This window comes from Mercenaria mercenaria, chromosome 7 (assembly GCF_021730395.1).
Source record: "Mercenaria mercenaria strain notata chromosome 7, MADL_Memer_1, whole genome shotgun sequence".
Classification (NCBI taxonomy): Eukaryota; Metazoa; Mollusca; class Bivalvia; order Venerida; family Veneridae; genus Mercenaria; species Mercenaria mercenaria.
Genome location: NC_069367.1, coordinates 37531791 through 37551433, shown reverse-complemented (window position 1 = coordinate 37551433; position 19643 = coordinate 37531791). Strand labels below are relative to the sequence as shown.

The 19643-nt window shown below is 35.5% G+C and overlaps 1 protein-coding gene across 1 annotated transcript; it reads left to right on the top strand.

Moving 5' to 3' along the window:
• The first annotated feature begins 1463 nt into the window (after positions 1-1463).
• On the top strand, positions 1464-18918 carry LOC123555926 (uncharacterized). The gene is made up of 4 exons (XM_045346513.2): positions 1464-1808; positions 15753-15874; positions 17001-17106; positions 18712-18918. The coding sequence occupies exons 1-4, from the start codon at positions 1512-1514 to the stop codon at positions 18916-18918; spliced, it is 732 nt and encodes a 243-aa protein (XP_045202448.2). The 5' UTR covers positions 1464-1511.
• Positions 18919-19643: the final 725 nt, after the last annotated feature.

Genomic DNA, 19643 nt, shown 5'->3' with positions numbered 1-19643 from the left:
GTGGAGTTTAAATATAGAATCTCTTAAATTTTCCTTCTGGATTCTATTTTTAAATAAATAAATAAATATATGTTTTCTTCATTTTAAAAAATTTTTTAATAAATTATTTATTAAAAATTTTGTGTGTTTTTTTAATTGGCCGGCTTTGGATTTTTTAGAAGAGGGCGGCTAATTAAAATTGAAAAAAGTGTGCCAGAACCCCCATTTCTTATACTACTGTTATAAGACACATATTGCTATATGCACATTTAAATGGGCGTGAACCACCCGAACTTTATGGGTCTGGCAGAAGGCTATGATTGTTTTCTAAACTATTTGTATAAAATGCAGTTAACAACATATCCAAATACATTTAATAGATAAATAATACCCCGCAGAATTGGTAGCAATGCTAAGATTCAGGTATATAATATATTCAGAACAGTTGTACCTCTACCTTTACGCTACAGTCGAATCTTGCTGTGCCTCACTAAAACGTCATGACGTTACTTCTGCTTACGGACGTTAATTTCCCGCGCTTTGTGTACCTACTCTGCTATAAAAGAGAGTGATACAAAGAAAGTATAACAATTTGCTTTATTTATTCTATCAATTGTAAAAACGGTACGCAATAAAAATAATTTGCCGGAATAAAATGCGTACTAATATGTATACGATATGCAGGAAAATGTATCAGCAATATATCGGCAAGCTTCGTTACCGCCTAATGCTCAGGTGCCCTCGGGACGGATATTTCTATTCGGTTCGTAAACACATGATAGATCTTGTTATTACGTTAATTGAATCTATTTTAAGATACAGGTACGCCCGTTTTCCGAGAACTGTTCTAAACAGTACGTCAGTATGGTGGCATATTTCTGCCACGAGATAGCTAGGTAGTATGGTGGCATATTTCTGCGCATATTTCTGCCACTAGATAGCTAGGTAGTATGGTGGCATATTTCTGCCACGAGATAACTATATTTCCGCCACGAGACAGCTAGGTAGCTATCAAGCTACCTAGCTATTTCGTGGCAGAAATATGCCACCATACACAATAAAGTGTTTTTTCTCGATTGCTTTTTATTTCCAGGAAACTTTAGGCTATTGCGATAGGGATAATCTCCGTAAGGACTGAGAAAGGTAATATAAATAAATATAAATGGCAGTTGTGAGCACAGTTGTGAGCACTTACACAAATGCATCGAGAAAATAGTATTTATCTAATAATATTTCCAGAAAACTTTATACTGTTGAGATATTTTTTTCAGAAAACTTCGTTTCATCAAGGTAACTCGCGATAGCTACCTAGCTATCTCGTGGCAGAAATATGCCACCATAGCTTTTATATATCAATTTGCAGCGGGAATAAATGCACAGAGACAGAGGTTGTCAGTTGTTATTCCATGAATAATAAAGGAACTTTGTTCAGTGAGACTATAACCTATACTGAATCATTCCGGTAAAGGATTCCGTGTTGAACAGTTCACAGTTTCGCGAACTCCTCACATTCACCTAATTGAGACGCAGCTATGGAACTTCAGTTGGCATTCCGTTTTTTATTTCTTACAACATTAGATCTCTTTTCATTGAAAGTGTTCGCGAACGTGAAAAATATAGAGTACAAACGCACATTCGGTAACGACAATTATAATGATATGTTTTGTGGCGCAGAAAAAAGTGAAAATAAATGTGTGGCAGTGAAAATTCCTCAAGATAGTAACGGACAGTGTCAAGCTTTAGAACGTGACTGGCTACTGAACAAACAATACGACAGCGGATATGACTACATCGAGAAGGAAAAAGTAGTGGAAATCTTCAATCCGCCGGTGAGTTAAAATAATGCATAGCGGACCCTAAGTGACAATCGGGAATTTCCGTGTGATTTCATGTTTTATATTTTCGATTTTTAATAACAACCGAATAATGCCGAAAGGGTACGGGTAGTTACGTAATCGAACGGAAAATACCGATTGTCTTTATGGGCCCACTACCTTAACGATTAAGGTAGTTCTACACGTTTGATAAACCGGAGGTAATGGCGTAACGTCATTTATCCTGATAATGAAGAATAAAGCCTTTATTTTCCAGAAATTAATAAGCATCAAATTTTTTTTATCAGCAATGTCATCATTATTTGACAATCGGCCTGGAAATTATACAGCACTCTTTCACCTGCCATTCTGACGTTGCTACAAGACGTCAACAACAGAACATGTTGACGTTCCGGTTTCCCGGGACCATTACGATTATGGCGTGTGAGGCACACTGTGCCATTTTCGATTCTCCAACGGCAACCGTGATGACCTTTTTTAATTGCTCTTTTGTTACTATATTTAGTAGGGTATAGAATAATGTAAAATAAGGCCTGGTTCCATGTTCATAAAATATTTCTTGGTCTCGCCCAATTTTGAGATCGAAATTTGATTGTAAATTTTGATTAAATTCCTTTTGAAACTTACCATCAAGACTGAATAGTCAATTAAAAAAAATAATTGGTTCAATAGTTAGTTTTAAACATGCAATTTTGATATATGTGTCTATTTAAATTTCATCATCAGGCTTAGTTGAGACTGAAATTAGGCCTACTTTGTGAACATGGGGACTAGACTCGGCATATGAACGTCGCTGTATGGGTTAAATTTAAATGTTATACATGTAATTCGAAATTATGTTTTAAAATAAGAGTGTAATGTGCGAAGCTCTTTAATTATTGTCAAAGCACACGGGCGCATACATTTTATTTCATCATATTATAGACCATATGTTTATTTACTACTGTGAAAACTTTAATTAAAATATACATTTTAGAATTTTTTTATTCGTGAAAATGTTATCAAAATTGTGATTTTCCAATAGACGAACACATGAAAAATTTTAGGTCAAAATTTTCGTATCAGTTTTGCGGAAAAAAGCATATTTTTATTTGCCGAATTTTCTGTGTACAAATGTAAATCATTTTGAAACTATTGATTTATTTGCATGTCAAAACGGTCTGGAAGAAGTGACATGTTGCGTATTGTCAGTTCTTCGGCGCTTCGGATAATGCATTACAAGATCCAACATTCAAACTTTTCTCAGTTTGCACAAGTGTCTTGAAGAACCGGACCAGCAACTCTGTTTAAGGAGGTAGGTTACCTTCATATTTGTATGTGCGCATGTCCAACCGAAAGCTAACGTGACGATTTACGACGACGTTTACGACAAACTAAATGTGTTTGTATATTCATTCTTCTGAAAACAAATCATGAACCTGTCTTCGATCTGATGCTTAATGGTTTAGTAATGCAGGAATAATGAATAAATTGCCGCAGAAACGCTTCAAAACAATGTTGTCTTAAAATGACGTCATTGACGTCATGACGTTACGTGTCAGTTACCGCGCAAAATAATAGCTTTTATCTTGAAAGTACGTAATTCTGAGCATTTTCTTTATTTTAACTATTTTCAAATAACCATTATTTGCTGAGTCTTTTCCTCTGAATAATGATCAATATTTTGCTTCTTTAATAAAGTTATATAGAAATGTTATGCGGAATGTAAGAAAATGAATGGTGGTAACCAATGCTATTTGGGATATAGTTTGGTGAAAGGTTACTTGTTACGGCCATTTTCAAATAAAAAAAATCTAGCAGATTGAATTGTAATACCTATTTTACAGTTTCTGTTGATAATTTGTTACTCATATACTAAAACTAAGATTAAAATTGTTCAAATTTCAGCAGAAAATTGTGGTTTCTTGAATTGAATTGATGTTACCACGGAAACGAAGCCCGTGACCTATGTATCTAAATGTAAAATTCAAAAGTGTTGACACTGGTCTATTTAAGAAACACAGCGTCGTCTTTTTATTTTCATTTAAACAATATCCATGACAATAACAGCAGCATGCTGAACGATTTTTCCATGAACAATGCCAGACGAGGTGTACTGCTGTAAGTATTCTAAGCAGTGAAATTTATTTAAATCAATGCAAATAACACGAAAATATAACTTACGTTAGAAATAATATGTTTTAAAGCTACATCAACCAGAAAGATAATCTTTTTCAATATTTTCTATAAGAAATTACGACAAAAAGCAAGATATAAGCTATTTTAAACATCTCCGTTGCCATGGTTACTTTAAACCTTAAGAAAAATAGGGTACCATGTAAAGTGTTTGGTATTTTGCTAATAATATTACCCTAATATTCCATGTTGGTCATTAATAGAATGGCACTGAAGCCGTCGAAAACCCCTATTTTATACATAGTTGTTTAAAAATGAGAGAAAATGCGTAACCATGGAAACACGAGCCCCGCGACATATACATTTTAAGCTTATATTAGAAAGCTAACGTGCATACTAGTAAAATTATCAATTATGCACACTTCTACGGATATCAGTGAAACTAAAATACACTGAAAAGTGTTAAATATCCGTATTTTCCTTCTTCTTTCAATATGAAATACCTTTGGAGGGTCATGTTCTTCAAACCTAAATAGAAATTGAACTTGAAGGGACAGGGACAAACGAAATTGAGATTGTAGCAGTTAAAACTTCATATTACACGAAATACAAAAATATGCTGCGGTTCAACTAATTTGAATTTACCCTTGTAACAAGGTAACCTACCTCCTTACTTTCAGAAATTTATTTAGATGCCATTTTATTAAACTGACTTTATGTAATGTATCTTTTATATTTGTATGTTGATATCAATGTCAATGAAGTGTGAAAGTCATAGGAATAAAGTTGAAATCTTTTATTTTATCCTATGCATTCTAATTGTATTTTAACTTATTCTAAAATGTCCCTCCCGAGAATCAAAAATTACTTTAATGAAATGCTTAACGGTTAACCGTAATATTAATAATAATAACAACAACAATAACAATAATAATAATAATAATAATAATAATAATAATAATGAATTGCTGAATTTTGTGTTTAGAAAATAACCTTTAAAATAGATTAATTTCATATGTTTCTTGAGTGTACGATGTAGAACATAGTAATTTCTTTCATTATAGCTGGAAAAAAGAAGAGAAATTATTTTACATAAATAAGAAAATACAGTTCAAATATATATTTAGAAATTTAATAAATCCGTCATTTTTTTTTTTTTTTTTTGTTAGTTTAAACATATTTATTCCCATAATAGAGTACATCATTATTTATATTGGTACATATGTCATACTGTGGTGAAGGCAAAACAGGAAAGGATATGTCTTATAGAATTCTTCTCCTTTGCGGGCAAAATATAACTATATGAGCATATCGAGCTTAAATCTGTAATGGGGCTAGGAATAGAGTCTTAAAATATATATATATAAATCATTATTAATGTAAAGAATGGAAAGGGAACAATGTATGGTAGAAGAAAAGTATTCACATCAATATAGAAGTTAGAACAAGTCAAAGATAGAATACAAGAGAGAAAGTCTTAAGAAATGGGAATGTCTCAAAATTGTTAAAAGAATCTCTTACTTTCGGATATGTATGCTTGTACATGTACATGAGTAAATATAGTCATGTCATCCTGGTCAGAGAGGTCTGGGTTTCCAAATAGAACAGTATCCAAGTCAATTTCGAAATTCCGCAGATTATTAAGAAGATCGTTTCGACAACGATTAAAAATTGTGTATTCAAAAAAGTGGAAATTAGTTTCAATCTGTCCACACTAGCACAATGGTGTAGGAGAAATATTTTTAGGTAATGATGTTGATTCAGTGCACTGCATTTTGTTCGTAGTCGTTTATGGATCACCTCGAGTATCCTGATTCCGGTGTAATAATAGGCTGGAGTACGCTGCCTGTTTTTGTTTAGGTTACTTTTAAATGATGAAAGTGTTTCAGAATTACGGATATCTGGTCTCAATAATTTCCAATCACGTACAACGGAAGGCAAAAAAGAATTGAAATATAAAGATGTTCTTGCAGGTACACCATGGATATTTTCAGAGTTTCTTAGGATGTAGCGAGTGTCACCTGAGTCAGGAACTAGAGAGGATAAATATGCTTGAGTCAGATTAGATTTCATTTTGAAGAACATGAGAGGTCGATGTTTGTAACGTCTGTCGGAAAGTGACTCCCAGGGTACTTCTTTCTTTAGGTTTTCCAAGGAAACAAGTTTGGTACCTTCGGAGACAATGCGAGCACATTCATTTTGAATTTTGTCGAGTTGAACCATAACATACTTGGTACAATTGCCCCACACTACGTCTGCGTATTCGAGTATTGGCCTTATGAAAGAAATATAATATTATATGGGTTCAAAGGAGCGGCGGTCAAGTGAGAATTTCAATTTACGCATTATGTTTACCCTTTTCCATGCCTTTTCTACAATGTACCGGTAGTTGATATGAGAATGCCAGCAACAATCATTAGACAGAAATACAGAAATAAAATAAGATGTGTATGTTCAAGTACCTCTGGAATAATCTGGTTAAACATTCGAAGAGGATGTAGTTGAACATTTAGTTTTCTTGAAATTAAAAAAGTTTCTGATTTGGCGGGGTTAAATGTAACAAGCCAGTTTTCTGCCCAAGATGAATAGTTTTTGGATATCAGACTGGAGAAGATTTGCCACAATGTCCGGTTGCTGAACTATAATATATAGACTTGTATCATCTGCAAACAGGTTGATGCATGATCTGATTTCATCAACGACGTCATTGATAAAGATAAGTAAAAGAAGGGGCCCGAGAATTGAACCCTGTGGAACTCCAGCTTTCAGAAATGCCCAGTTCAATTTAACTCCTGGCAGTACGACACGTTGACGTCTATGTAAGAAATAATCTTGAAATTACATGTACAGAGAACCTGTGATTCCTGCGTATTTTAGTTACACAGTAAACATTTGTGCCAGATTTTGTCAAAGGCCTTGCTTATATCGAAAAATACCACACGAACTTCTAGACCGTTATCTAGAGCTTTATAGAGGGTATCGTATATGAAAACAAGTTGATTAACCGCGGAGTCACCCGGAATGAAACCAGACTGTACAGGATTTAAAATGCGAGAATCATGAAAATGGTTATAATTATGCTTGAAAATGAGGCGATCAAGAACTTTTGCAGTAGTGTTTAAGAGAGATATTGAACGATAGTTATTTGGAAGAGTGGCATCATCTTTCTTGAAAATTGCGCTAACATGGGCTTCCTTCCACGTGGCTGGCACAGTAGAAGATTGAAGTGAAGCATTGAAAAGGTCACAAAGAGGAAAAGATAATTCATGATAAGCCTCAAGAAGAATTCTGTTGTTTATACCATCAGAACCTGCAGCCTTGTGAACTGGTAGAAACTTCAAGACATCTTAAGTTTCTACTAGAGAAAGATGAATTTCATTTAAAATAGTGGTAGAATTCGTAAGAACGAGATTAGGTATCTCTATATTTTCGTCATCATTGTATGTTTGCTCTTGGAAATAATCATTTAAAAGGTTAGCTTTTCAAGATCAGAAGACGTTGTTTGACGAATGTTGGAGTTAATCAGGGCTGTTATATTTCGATCTTCTCAGATCGTTCAGCACGACTTTTATGTTGTGTTATTGGTACTGTTTAGTTTCTCAGCATGACCGTTTCGTCCTGGGTGGTTCCAATACTCCCGCTTTCATAGCCTTGGGTATTGTATAATCACCCCATGGATATGGTGCCTGCTTTTTAATTTTGTTTTTTGACAGTTCCTGTGACATGCAGGCTCCATAACCTCAGATCCCCTTTCTAAATTCCAGTTGGTTTAGTTCTGCCCATTGTTTTCTCGTTTGGGGCAAACCTATTACATGTACTTCATCTGGGGACCAAATGCCGCTTTTCATGGAATTACACGCCACAACCTGTGTATCATTGAAGGTTCCATGTTCACCGCTGTTTGAATACATCTGCAGATGTCTCTAAATTGCTTTTTGTACTTTTAGCATGTGTAAATGTTGAGTTCTGCTCAACCCGGGGCTAGAGGGCATGGACGGTAGTAGTCCACCAGTCTTTTGGAAGAGAATGATCCGTTTTTAAGTTCATCTGTGAGTTTGATGAAGAATTGTGATTTGGCTTCACGAATGAGCAAAACAGTTTCATTTCGGACTTGTCGAAATTTTTGCCAGTGATGGGATGACTTTTGTTCTCTTAGCTTTTCTGTAAATACGCTTATGCTTTCGTATGTTCTTCCTTATATTATTGTTCAAAACAGTTTCATTTCGGACTTGTCGAAATTTTTGCCAGTGATGGGATGAGTTTGTTCTCTTAGCTTTTCTGTAAATACGCTTACGCTTTCGTATGTTCTTCCTTATATTATTGTTCATCCAAGGAACGTCTGAGGGTCTAATTGTGACTTTTTTATTAGGAATATTACGTTTCGAAATGACTGCGATTTGATTGGTTATATTGGAAGCATATATATTGATATCTGAGTCGATACAGCTATTCCAGTTGAAATTGTCGATTTCCGCTCTTAGCCTGTCATAGTTTCCCCGATCATATTCCCATATCAGTCTGTCAAAGCATTTTTGTTTCAGTTTATTAAATTTGAGAAGCCCGAAAGTTGGATTGTGATGCCGTTGGTCTTGTTCGAGAAAGTGTTCCCAAACACCAGAAAGAAGAATGTTACTTCCGTTTGACACGAAAATGAGATCTAAAATGGATGTTGAGTGTTCAGTGAAATGAGTTGGTTCTTCAATAATCTGTTCTAGATTAAATTATTGTGTGATGGAACGAATGTTTCTGTGTGGAGTTGGACATAGAGCATTGTAGTTGAAATCTCCAGTGATTATTATATCCGAAATGTTTGTGTCAATTGCAAGGACAATAGAATCCTCAGTTAGGTTATTGTATATGGTGTCAGAGCTAGGAGGTCGGTAGAAGACTCCAAATAGTATATGTTTATCATTACAAAGAACTATTTCCATCCATAGACATTCAAGACGATTGGTCTCAAGGTCTGATCTGCACATGCAATATATATTCTCTCTAACATACAAAATAACTCCTCCATGAGAACCACCATCACGATCTTTTCGTTCCGGTTTATGATATGAGTGCAGCCAGCACTAAGTCTTTAGAAGTAATTGAGCGATTTAACCATGTCTCAGAAAAGGCCAAAATATCAAATTCAAAAAGTTTTGCATATAAAATATCGAGTTTGTGTTACTCTGAACGTTTAAATGTATGAAGGAAAGATGGTTTAATATCGCTTGTACATACGGTGATGTGTTTGCCTGAGATTATATAGAAGAAGGTGTTGATTCTAGACCTGGATTCTTGTGAACATCTCTAGCAGTAAGTAGGAGGCATGCAAGCCAGAACGAGAATGTAACAACAAATAAAGAACTCAAAAGACACATAATGAGCAAGCGATTATCGTGTAGTTGGTCCATATTCAGCTGCATGGTTCTTCGGGAATATTTTATATTATTACAGATAAGAGCACTCTCTAGCAAAGATTTGTGCAGTGGGAGAACGTGTTCCGGACAACTAGTAGTATCAATACGTGTACGTGACGGCATGTTTTGGCAATGGTTTCGTTGGCATGTGATTGAAAGAAACGAAAGAAATGAAATCAAGCCGTTATAGGAATATGGAAGAAATCAGGATAACTTTTATAGCTTACAACCCCGAATGAGACATAAAAATATGAAAGCATGGGACAGGAGTTATGTACTTAAGGCAAATAAGAAAAGAAAAGTATACAGAAAAAAGAAGAATGTTAAGGAAGAAGTAGTAGTAGATGAGATGTTATCAGTGAGGGAAAAATCTAGTATTGAAATCAAGCCACCTTGAAAACGATATTTGTCTACTGAGTAAAAAGGTAAGGACACTTACGTTCACAGACTTCATTATTTAGTGACAACGTTATTGTTAAAACAGATGCAATTCTGACGGCACTACGTTTAGTTTGAGAATAATTCTATGGACCGCTAATCATCTAACAAATAATAACATATAAGACGTACAAGTAAAGTCTCACACAAATCATAAAAGTGAACATATTTACATCCACAGAAGCAGTCTTGAGATTTGAAGAAAGACGGAAACTATCAATAAACAGTACATTTGCAACCATGTTAGCTAGTTAAAGGAAACATATATTTTACAAACCTGTGTGTAGCAGAGTTAAGAGTATAAACGAGCTAAACTCCCTCAAACTATACATTGTCAATGTTGCTAATGATACCAAAATAGGGTGTAGCATAGTTAAGAGTATAAACGAGCTAAACTCCCTCAAACTATACATTGTCAATGTTGCTAATGATACCAAAATAGGGTGTAGCATAATTAAGAGTATAAACGAACTAAACTCCCTCAAACTGTACAATTACCTTGGCAAAAGAACTTTGTATAAGTTTTAGTTCTGATACAAAATATGTACTCCAGTTATTGAGCGGACACCGATTTTTCGCAAATATTAATTCGCAGCTATTACGCACGTATTGAGCATATTATGATATACTGTTTAAAGGTTAGGATTAGGTTTATAGTGTATACTCAATGCGTTTGTACATTCAGTGTGGGAGAATTAATATAAAACCCGTTTTTTTTTTCGTCCACACCCATATATAGGATGAAAACTTAATTCTTCCGGTTGTATTTTTTCAAACGGGCGTATAAAACGGTTCTGATTTTGTTTTAAACGTTCTCCGTTTGACAGACATGATTTTTCTAGGAGATTTCTTGCATACCAGACGGGGATTTCCGGTATCTTTACCGGTGCTGGAAAAATCCATCTTACACCCGGGGTGTAAGATGACTCTCGTGCTTTAAATGACGTATTACGAACTACATATATGTAGAAAATTTATATAGTTATTTATATTTTATCTCAAAAACGGAATAAAAATCCAGTACCTTGACAGTTCCTCTTTGTTCCTGAAAGTATATTTCTCGATCCAAAACACGTTATTTTATCAAAAATTCATAACGTTACGCTGCAGCTGATAAAACAAAACCGGAACTAAACATTGTTATTTGTCTTTGAAATGTCATGACGTCTTTCCTGTTTACGGACGTTGCTTTCCCGCGCTTTGTTTAAATACGCTGCTATAAGAAATAGTTCTAAAAAGAAAGCCGTTCGACTGATTTTATTTTTATCATCATTTCTTGATATCGGTATGCAAGAAAAAGATTCTGTCACTGGTTATAGGTGCAGATGGAAATATCCGGCTCTCGGGTAACTGTTTAGGTGGAGACTCGTAAACGCCTAAACAGTTACCCTCGAGACCGGAAATTCCCATCTGCAATTACAACCAGTGAAAGAATCTTATAATCTACCAAATTTAACACATCTCAAAGTCGTTTGAGAAAACGAAGCGTAAGATGCTGTATCACCTCCGAAAAGTGGAGGGGGGAGAGGGGGGGGGGGGGGGGGGGGGGGGGATATTCACCTTAAAGTGATCAGTCATTGCATTTGCCCTGAACCGTTGTCTACCGATACATGATTTTGTGAAGCTCATTACTTTTTCAAACAATTCAGAATAGAAGATTTCAAGAGGCTAACATGGTTGTTGGCTTCAGTGTGCGCACATAAGTCACAATCTTTCTCTTGCAAATTAACTGAAATTGGTCTAAAAAACGCTAACATGTCTTGTTTTAAACATGCCACCACGGTGAACTCGAAATTCTCCATTGCCTGCAAATAACTCGAAGCATCAGCAGCTGCATGACCCTTTATTTCACTTAAGGACGTATGCTAAATCCGGGGCGAAGAGTTATCTGCCCTTGAAAACGGCATTTCCACAAAAAAAGACTTTTTCAAGGGCAGATAACTCTTTTTCAACACCGGTGACCTGTGATTTTTATTACATATTTTTGTTTCTTAGATGATTATCCTTCAATATCCGAAGTTTGAAGAAATTCTGTTATTGGGAAAAATTTCGCCCATCTCATATACAGGGAATTCTGGCATACGCCTTTAAGTAGCGTTCATATTGAATTAGATGTGTGCTGTTGATAAGCATCTGGTATCGGAGTGTCTAGTGAGTGTGTGCTTTTACATGTGACGCTTTTGTTCTCTCTTGACTCTTAGGTTCATCTGCAAGCGCCTGCAAATTATGTTTGCGCTGATTGTGGAGTCTTTAATAAAATAAAAGAAGTATTCAATATTGAATTTAGAATTATAATTATGTACCGTCATATCAGAAGTCAAAATTTTATACAGAACTAAGATCTTTAAGGAATGTTTTGTGTTTTGCATTTTTTCTGCTTTGGATTTTTTCCCCTCAGCGTCGCTTCGGACCTGATTTGTGCTGATTTCGTAGAAAACTAGTCTCTAGTTCCAGTAAAAGTGTTGTATATTGCTTTCACGTTTTTCCTGAGTGTTCTGAAAAAAAAAACCCTCAATGATAACATCAACCTTGCATACAAGTTATCATTCACTGCTTAAACTAATTTCCAAATTTAAAAGCAGTGGAATTTTCCTTAGATGTAACAGTTTTAGTTATTATTTTATTAACATAGCTTGATCTGGCTAATTAATGCCCTTCATGAAATATTATGATATATTCAGTAATTACTCCAAGTGTAACGGTGGATGTCATATTACATTTTCAAATTATTGCTACATAGAAAATAATCACTAGATATTATAAAAGCAGTTGTCATACTATTGTGATCTTAGTCCTGATATTGCAATACGCTGCGACTTTTTAAAATTTCCACACCTAATATACTGACTAATTCAATGTGTATGACACCTATCTATGGTGACTGATTTAAAATTTCTGTCATTTCGTGTGTTCGTGTCGGCGAGGAAAATGTCGAAGTAACGAAAACACGAAAGGTCGAAATAATCCTTATTTGTCGTGTGTTCGCCTTTCGACATTCGAGGAACACGACAATTGAGCTGTTTTCGACCTTTCGTTACTTCGACCCGCGGACACGAATACACGATAAATGTTTCGTGTAGGATCTGCTTTAATACAGTAATGTACAGTAATGTAGCAAAATGATGCGTAATGCCACAAAATGGGGCGAAATGTATATACAAATTTAATACCAGAACTGAAATACTTGACGGGTGACATGTTTTATTGCATTTTCTATCATAATTTGAGAACAATTTTTGTATAGATGGTAAACACATTATCTTGATAGCATTCAAAGGTCAGGTCGGCGTAATGACGCTCCGTAAGACTGGCGAAAACGTAATGTATGTATAAATTTAATACCAGCAATAAAATATTGCACAATGACATCTTTTAGGGAATATAAATCACTAATTGTCTTTCACAAATTAATGAGAAATAGTATTTCACATTGCGCCGCTAAACACATTATATAGATCACACTCAGAGCTAAGTAATGATCATCAGTAAAGCTTGTAGAGGTGTAATGTATGTATAAATTTTATACTAAAGGCTAAAATACTCGCTGAGTGACACGTTTTATTGAGTATAAAATAAATATTGTCTATGGTCAATTGATATTAGATAATTATTTTATGTGTGATAAAACGCATTATCGACAAAGCACGTAGCTGAGTCAAACGTAAGAAGTTGATATTTTGTGTGTGACTAACCCTGAAGAGTTTTCTAACGTATTCGAAGTTTTAATTACATATGCATTTGACTTTAAATAATTACTGTCGTATCTTCTTGAACTAAGTAAAAAAATATCTGTGAGGTTTTCTCAAAAATCTTAAAAGGTTACATGATGAAATAAATCAAACGCAACTGTTTATATACCGATTACATGTTTCATTAGTCTACGCACAAGACTATCAATAATACATTTCCGAAACAAATACATGTATATATATTGTTATACTTGATCAACTCAGAATATATTAATATCAACTTAAATTCCTAAAAGTTACACAATTACTTATGTGAAAGATTGTCATTATTTCCACAAATAACACATTCACGGTATCGTACTTTCGTATTTTGAACATTTCTTCAACTGATGTTGACAATTTTTGATCGGAGGGAACGATTTATATGCACAAATTATGCAGTCAATTCAAGAATGATGTTACTATATAAACACGGGTAGTTGTAAAGGTAATCACATCCTATTGTTTAACACTGGTAATATATTTGTGTTAAGAAAAGTTAAGAAAGTTAAGGAGTAAGGACATCCTTCTGTTCGCAGCATTTGGAATCCACCACCTGTCCTCTTGCTCTCCAAAAATACAGTCATAAAAATAAATGAAAAGCTGAGGGTAAAGTTAGAGTTGCGGCAGTCGGCTCGCAGATTCTTAGCTTTTCTGAATATTTTAAATCATATAATGAAAGGAATTTTCAGAAATGTTAATCTTTTGGTTCACTGTGCTTTTAACTTTTTTGTCAGCATTATGATATTGTCATTTGCTGTTCCAACTTTGAATGTTTACCTTACTGAGACGGAGTGTCCTGCGCAAATCCCAGATTCCTATATCAAAGGTTAAGGTCACAGTTGGAGGTCAAAGGTCATGTCAGATCTTGACCAGGTTGTAACTTTGCCATGCATAATGTAATCTTTTGTTTTCATTTGGCATAAATCCTTCACACTTAATTTCAATCTCGATCAATAACTGGAGAATAATTTGACATAGAACCCTCGAACTTCATATGATGATACGACTTACCGAGTAGATGACTCATGTTGTTTTGGGGGTCACTCGATCAAAGGTCGTGGTCACAAGGATAAGAACACGAAAACCGTTTCGAATTAATAACTTGAGAACCATTTGACCCAGAACCTTCAAACTTCATAGGATTTACTCGATCAAAGCTCAAGGCCACGTAGGCAAGAACAAGGAAAACCACCCAGAGGCCAGAACATAGGGAACTATTTCCGATCCATAACTTGAGAACTACTTGATCTAGAACGTTGAAACTTTACGGGATGATTGGACATGCCTAGTAGATGAACCCTTTTGATCTTGCTGCCATTCATTTAGAGGTCAATGTCACAGGGCCCAGAACATGGAAAACCGTTTCCAATCCACTTGACATAGAACGTGGAAACCTCATAGAATGATAAGACATGCCGAGTAGATGATAGTTACCAAGTCAACCATCAGTGTCTCTTTGACTTTCGCTCCTGTCCTCTATATTTACTTCTTACCTATAAACTATTATGCTTTAGGGAAGACATATGCTTTACTACAAAAGCATCTTCTAGTTTAGCCTAAGGTTCATTGATACACGTAATTAACTAAATCATTTTTCTTTTTGAAAAACAAATCTGAAAAAAAAAAACAACATTTTCTATTATATATCCAGATAATTTGTAAACAAGATAGTATTAAAAAGAACAAGGCGCCCGTCTTAACATTATTATTGTATTTTTTGACAAATATTTTGCCCGGATTTATGCTCTTTATAGAGTTTTTTTTTTGCCATTTTGAAATCATTTGTGATATAACTTATTTCAACGTAAATGTTTAAGAGTACAAATGTATAGGATATAGGCTATCTGTACAAGTATTCGCAATATGATCTCACTATATTTTAACTCCTAATAAATTGTGTAGCCCGCAAAAAAAAACGGAATAGATTTACGCATACGTATATGTATAGACCTCTGCGTAGCAATGAAACACGGGAATTGTGTGTTTTCCGAAAATACAGTATTCAATCTTTATTTTCATTTGTGTGCGTTAATATTTGATAATTTTGTCTAAGGTCTAGAGCTTCCTTAAGCACTGTAACTCTTGAAAGAGGGAATATGGTTTCTTTAAATTGTCAGATTAGAAAGGCAAAGGAATGTTCTTCGTGAATATTTTGTTATCTATATTCCTAATGCAGATATTGTCAAGGAACGACTTATATGTAGATCTGGTTATGCCTATTAGTTTTGTATTTATTTTATGATTTTCAGGTTGAGATCGACATTGTTGAAATAGATCGTAGTGACACTTACAAATGGATACTTCCGTCTTCATTTGACGTCGGTGCCAGTTTGACACTATATGTCACAATTCCAACTCAACCCTTTTATTCGTGAGTATTTATATTTAAAATTTCATATATAAAGTGAATTTTGGTGTATTGACACATAAACCATTTTCTCTTTAATTTTATACAGTATGGTGCTTTGGCACTAGAGTAAGAGCTTACTACAGTGTGGAAACTAACAAGGTATTTTAGGATGCGTATTAAGTTGACTAGCCACATATGCTTTGCAACTCTACATTTGCATTCTTGCTATCATTGAGCCACCCCATCCTCCCGCCCCTGTCTTTGATAATCCATTTCATTTAAATGCATCTAGATACTAGTATCGGGTATTTATTTTATAAATCATTTTTAGCTGTATCATCCACTGGTATTTTCGCACGTTAAAATGCGGTCACGTCTGTAACCCTTACCCTGCTAAATTTCTGAAGCAACGCTATAGCGTCAATATTTACTGTAGTTATGTTTCCTATAAGTTAAAATATCTGCTTGGTCCAAAACAGAATAATGACAAACAAAAAGTAATCACAAATTAATCCTGATGAAGACTCGTAACTGAGAGGTATTAATCAATTATCAATCATTATGTTTATTTTTGATGATTAATCAATGTCTTTTACATATTCATTTACCGATGCTATAAAACTAGCCAGGTAATAATCCAGCCAGTCTGACTACAGTCAAACCTGTGTTAAACAGCCATCCAGGGGAGCAGCATAATCTGGCTGCTTAAGAGAGATTGAAATTAGAACAGAAAGTAAATTGGGGAAGTAAGATTACTGGCTGCTTAAGCAAGTGGCTGCTTAATAGAGGTGATCACTCAGGCAGGTTCAACTGTAACGTCATTATGAAGATGATACCGTAAACAATTCAAAGGTTTATAGTTTCTCTTTAACATTTATCCCAGTCATTTAGCTTGTAAATACAGATTTCTGACAGGATTATACTGTTGAGTTTGATGAATATAGGTAAGACAGAAACTGAACAAGTGTCCAATATGCATTTTCTGTACCTAGAGTGCTATTCAATGAATACAGTTATAGTGTCGAACTTTTAAGCATTGGCCCTGTAATGACCATTGGTAAAATACTTATTGCTCTGTATGCGATTTCGGCATTCTCCGGTTTTCACTTGCGGGTCCATTTCCTTATCACTTGGTACTATATTACAGAATTGCAATGAACATTGCTGATACCATCAAAGAGAACCTCGATGTCACTGATTCCGATCCGGAAATCTTGTTACACCATTTGGTGTTTCGTCATAACAAGGGAGAGGTAAACTATTTCAAGAATAGTTGGGGGACTGCTGGTTCTTCCGTGTCACCACAACCAATAACGAATGGAAAGACTCACACCATAACTTTCGAAGCACATGCATATTTTATCAGGGTATGAAACATTTTATTTTACTCTTCCTGGCATGGTATTTATCATAATGACGTCATAAAGACACGAACATATAAACAAACTTAAAAATTACAAACACAGCAAACATATAGGATGAATACGCAACCAGCGCCGAACCTTACTTTTCTACACTTTTCAGTGACATATATTTAATATATGATATGAGCCGTGCCATGAGAAAACCAACATAGTGGGTTTGCGACCAGCATGGATCCAGACCAGCCTGCGCATCCGCGCAGTCTGGTCAGGATCCATGCTGTTCGCTTTTAAAGCCTATTGCCATTAGAGAAACTGTTAGCGAACAGCATGGATCCTGACCAGACTGCGCGGATGCGCAGGCTGGTCTGGATCCATGCTGGTCGCAAACCCACTATGTTGGTTTTGCCATGTCACGGCTCATATATCAATAGTGTTTTTAACAATAAGTAATCTTTCATGTATTAAACGTATCTTTATATAGTGTCTTTGTATATTGTTTTATTGCATTCTTCACCATATATTACACCAGGCATTAAATATGTAGCAGGCACTGTGCCTTAAATATATTGTAAATCAGTGCATGTGCCTCAATAGCAGTTAATTATTTTATTCCCCCGGGACATATGTCTTCACTCTTAAAGCATAGAAGGTGGAAATCGAATAATTCTTAAAATTATGTTACGCTTTTGCGAACACAGTTATGTATTTTTATATGAGGATTAAGAAACTGATTGGTTATTTCATACGAAAATGACGTAAAAATGCAGGGGCCTCCGTGGCCGAGTGGCTAAAGTCGCTGACTTCTAATCACTTGCCCCTCACCTATGTTTGTTCAAGCCTCACTTGGACCGTTGAATTCTTCATATGAGGAAGTCATCCAGCTGGCTTATGGTTTTATCCAGGTGCCCGGCCGTGATGAAATAATGTACTAAGGGGCACATGGTGTCAAAACAATGACTACGTCAAAAATTCGAAATACTTATTCGAAATTTCAAGATAGTAAACTACAACAGTGAACTTTTGATATATAGGTCCTGGCCAATACCAGGTATCTTGTGTGTCCCTCGGGTATCCCTAGAGGGTCAAATATAATGGTCACACAGCGTTTGTTCTTATAAATGTTACTATTATAACCATGTTAAAGTCCAGAAGGTTTTAAGCCCATATGGATATATACTTATAACCTCTACGAACGTGTAGTTATAGGTTCTATCAAGATCGGGCACCTGGGTAGCTGCTCATAGAAAGGAACAAGGCTGTGTTTGAACGTAGGATATTTCACTATTTTGGCTATATCTTGAAGGTTTTCGACCGAATTCGAGCCCCTACCACCGGAACATTCTGTAAATGTAAATTTAGGTAAATATCTTGGATACAGTTTGAAATCGGAAGTAGCTCTAGATGTATGGTAGTATGTCTGTCGCTGTTAATCATGTGACGGCCGCCAGTGGCTGTACAATACGTTAATCAAGCATATCACATATTGGACAACAGAGGGCAATCCAGGCGAACGTTGAAAATGCCCCACCAGATGAAAGCAACTGCACTGAAACTGATATGAATGACGAAGCTTCTGGGTCGGCAAGTCTCGTGCCTGGACACTCCGCTCCTGAAAATACGATTCCTGTTCGAGTCACCTCGCGTGAAGAGACGTCGGCGAGAGATGACTTTGTTGTAAAGAATGTTCACAGGAAACCATAAAGGTTATATGAAGGTGGTAATAGTAACGCTGTTTCTGCTGAGGACATAAATAATCTTCTGCATGAACATGGTGCTGTAGTAAAAAAAGTCATCGTGTGCTTGTGAGTTGTCGACGATGAAATGGCTGAAGGGCTGTTACAGAGAGAAGTATGGCCACGTGGGGTCACATGTAAACCTTGGTTATCACATGATAAGCTCCATCGCAGAAATTTAGCAAAGAACTACAAATAATAACATGCTTTCGCGCTTTCGGCTCGCGGACAGTACTGGTCACTCCGCAAAGTCGATGCACAAAATTTACAGGACGCCGCGTACAGAAAGAGGGACTAGAACCGTTCTAGTCGTTTTCATTACTCTACTGACAATACCAGTCCGAACACTGATTGAGTATATTAATGTTCCTTGTAGTGTCAACAGGAGCTCAAGTTATATATGCAATGTACTTTGTTATTATGGTGCTTATTTTCTATATCATGAATATCAACTTGTTAATATGGAATGTCACTGGTTTGATGTCCAGTACTTCATATTTATGTGACGCATTAAACAAGTATAATGCGGAGAAAAAAATTAGGTATTCCAAACACTTTTTAAAGCCACAAAAAGTGCATTTTCTAGACACTCTTATATCAGAATACAGGCTTACAGTAACATGTGATAAAGACTTGTCAGTATCGCATCACAGAAAGGTTGGAAAAGGAGGCGTTGCTTTGATGTGGTATAAA

What these genes read in the sequence shown, in the direction of transcription:
- LOC123555926 (XM_045346513.2), top strand. Translation starts at nt 1,512, where the DNA reads ATGGAACTTCAGTTGGCATTCCGTTTTTTATTTCTTACAACATTAGAT. An exon ending in CCAACTCAACCCTTTTATTC is followed by an intron (nt 15,875 to 17,000) that starts GTGAGTATTTAT and finishes ACTATATTACAG; the next exon opens with AATTGCAATGAACATTGCTG. An exon ending in TTCGTCATAACAAGGGAGAG is followed by an intron (nt 17,107 to 18,711) that starts GTAAACTATTTC and finishes ATTGGACAACAG; the next exon opens with AGGGCAATCCAGGCGAACGT.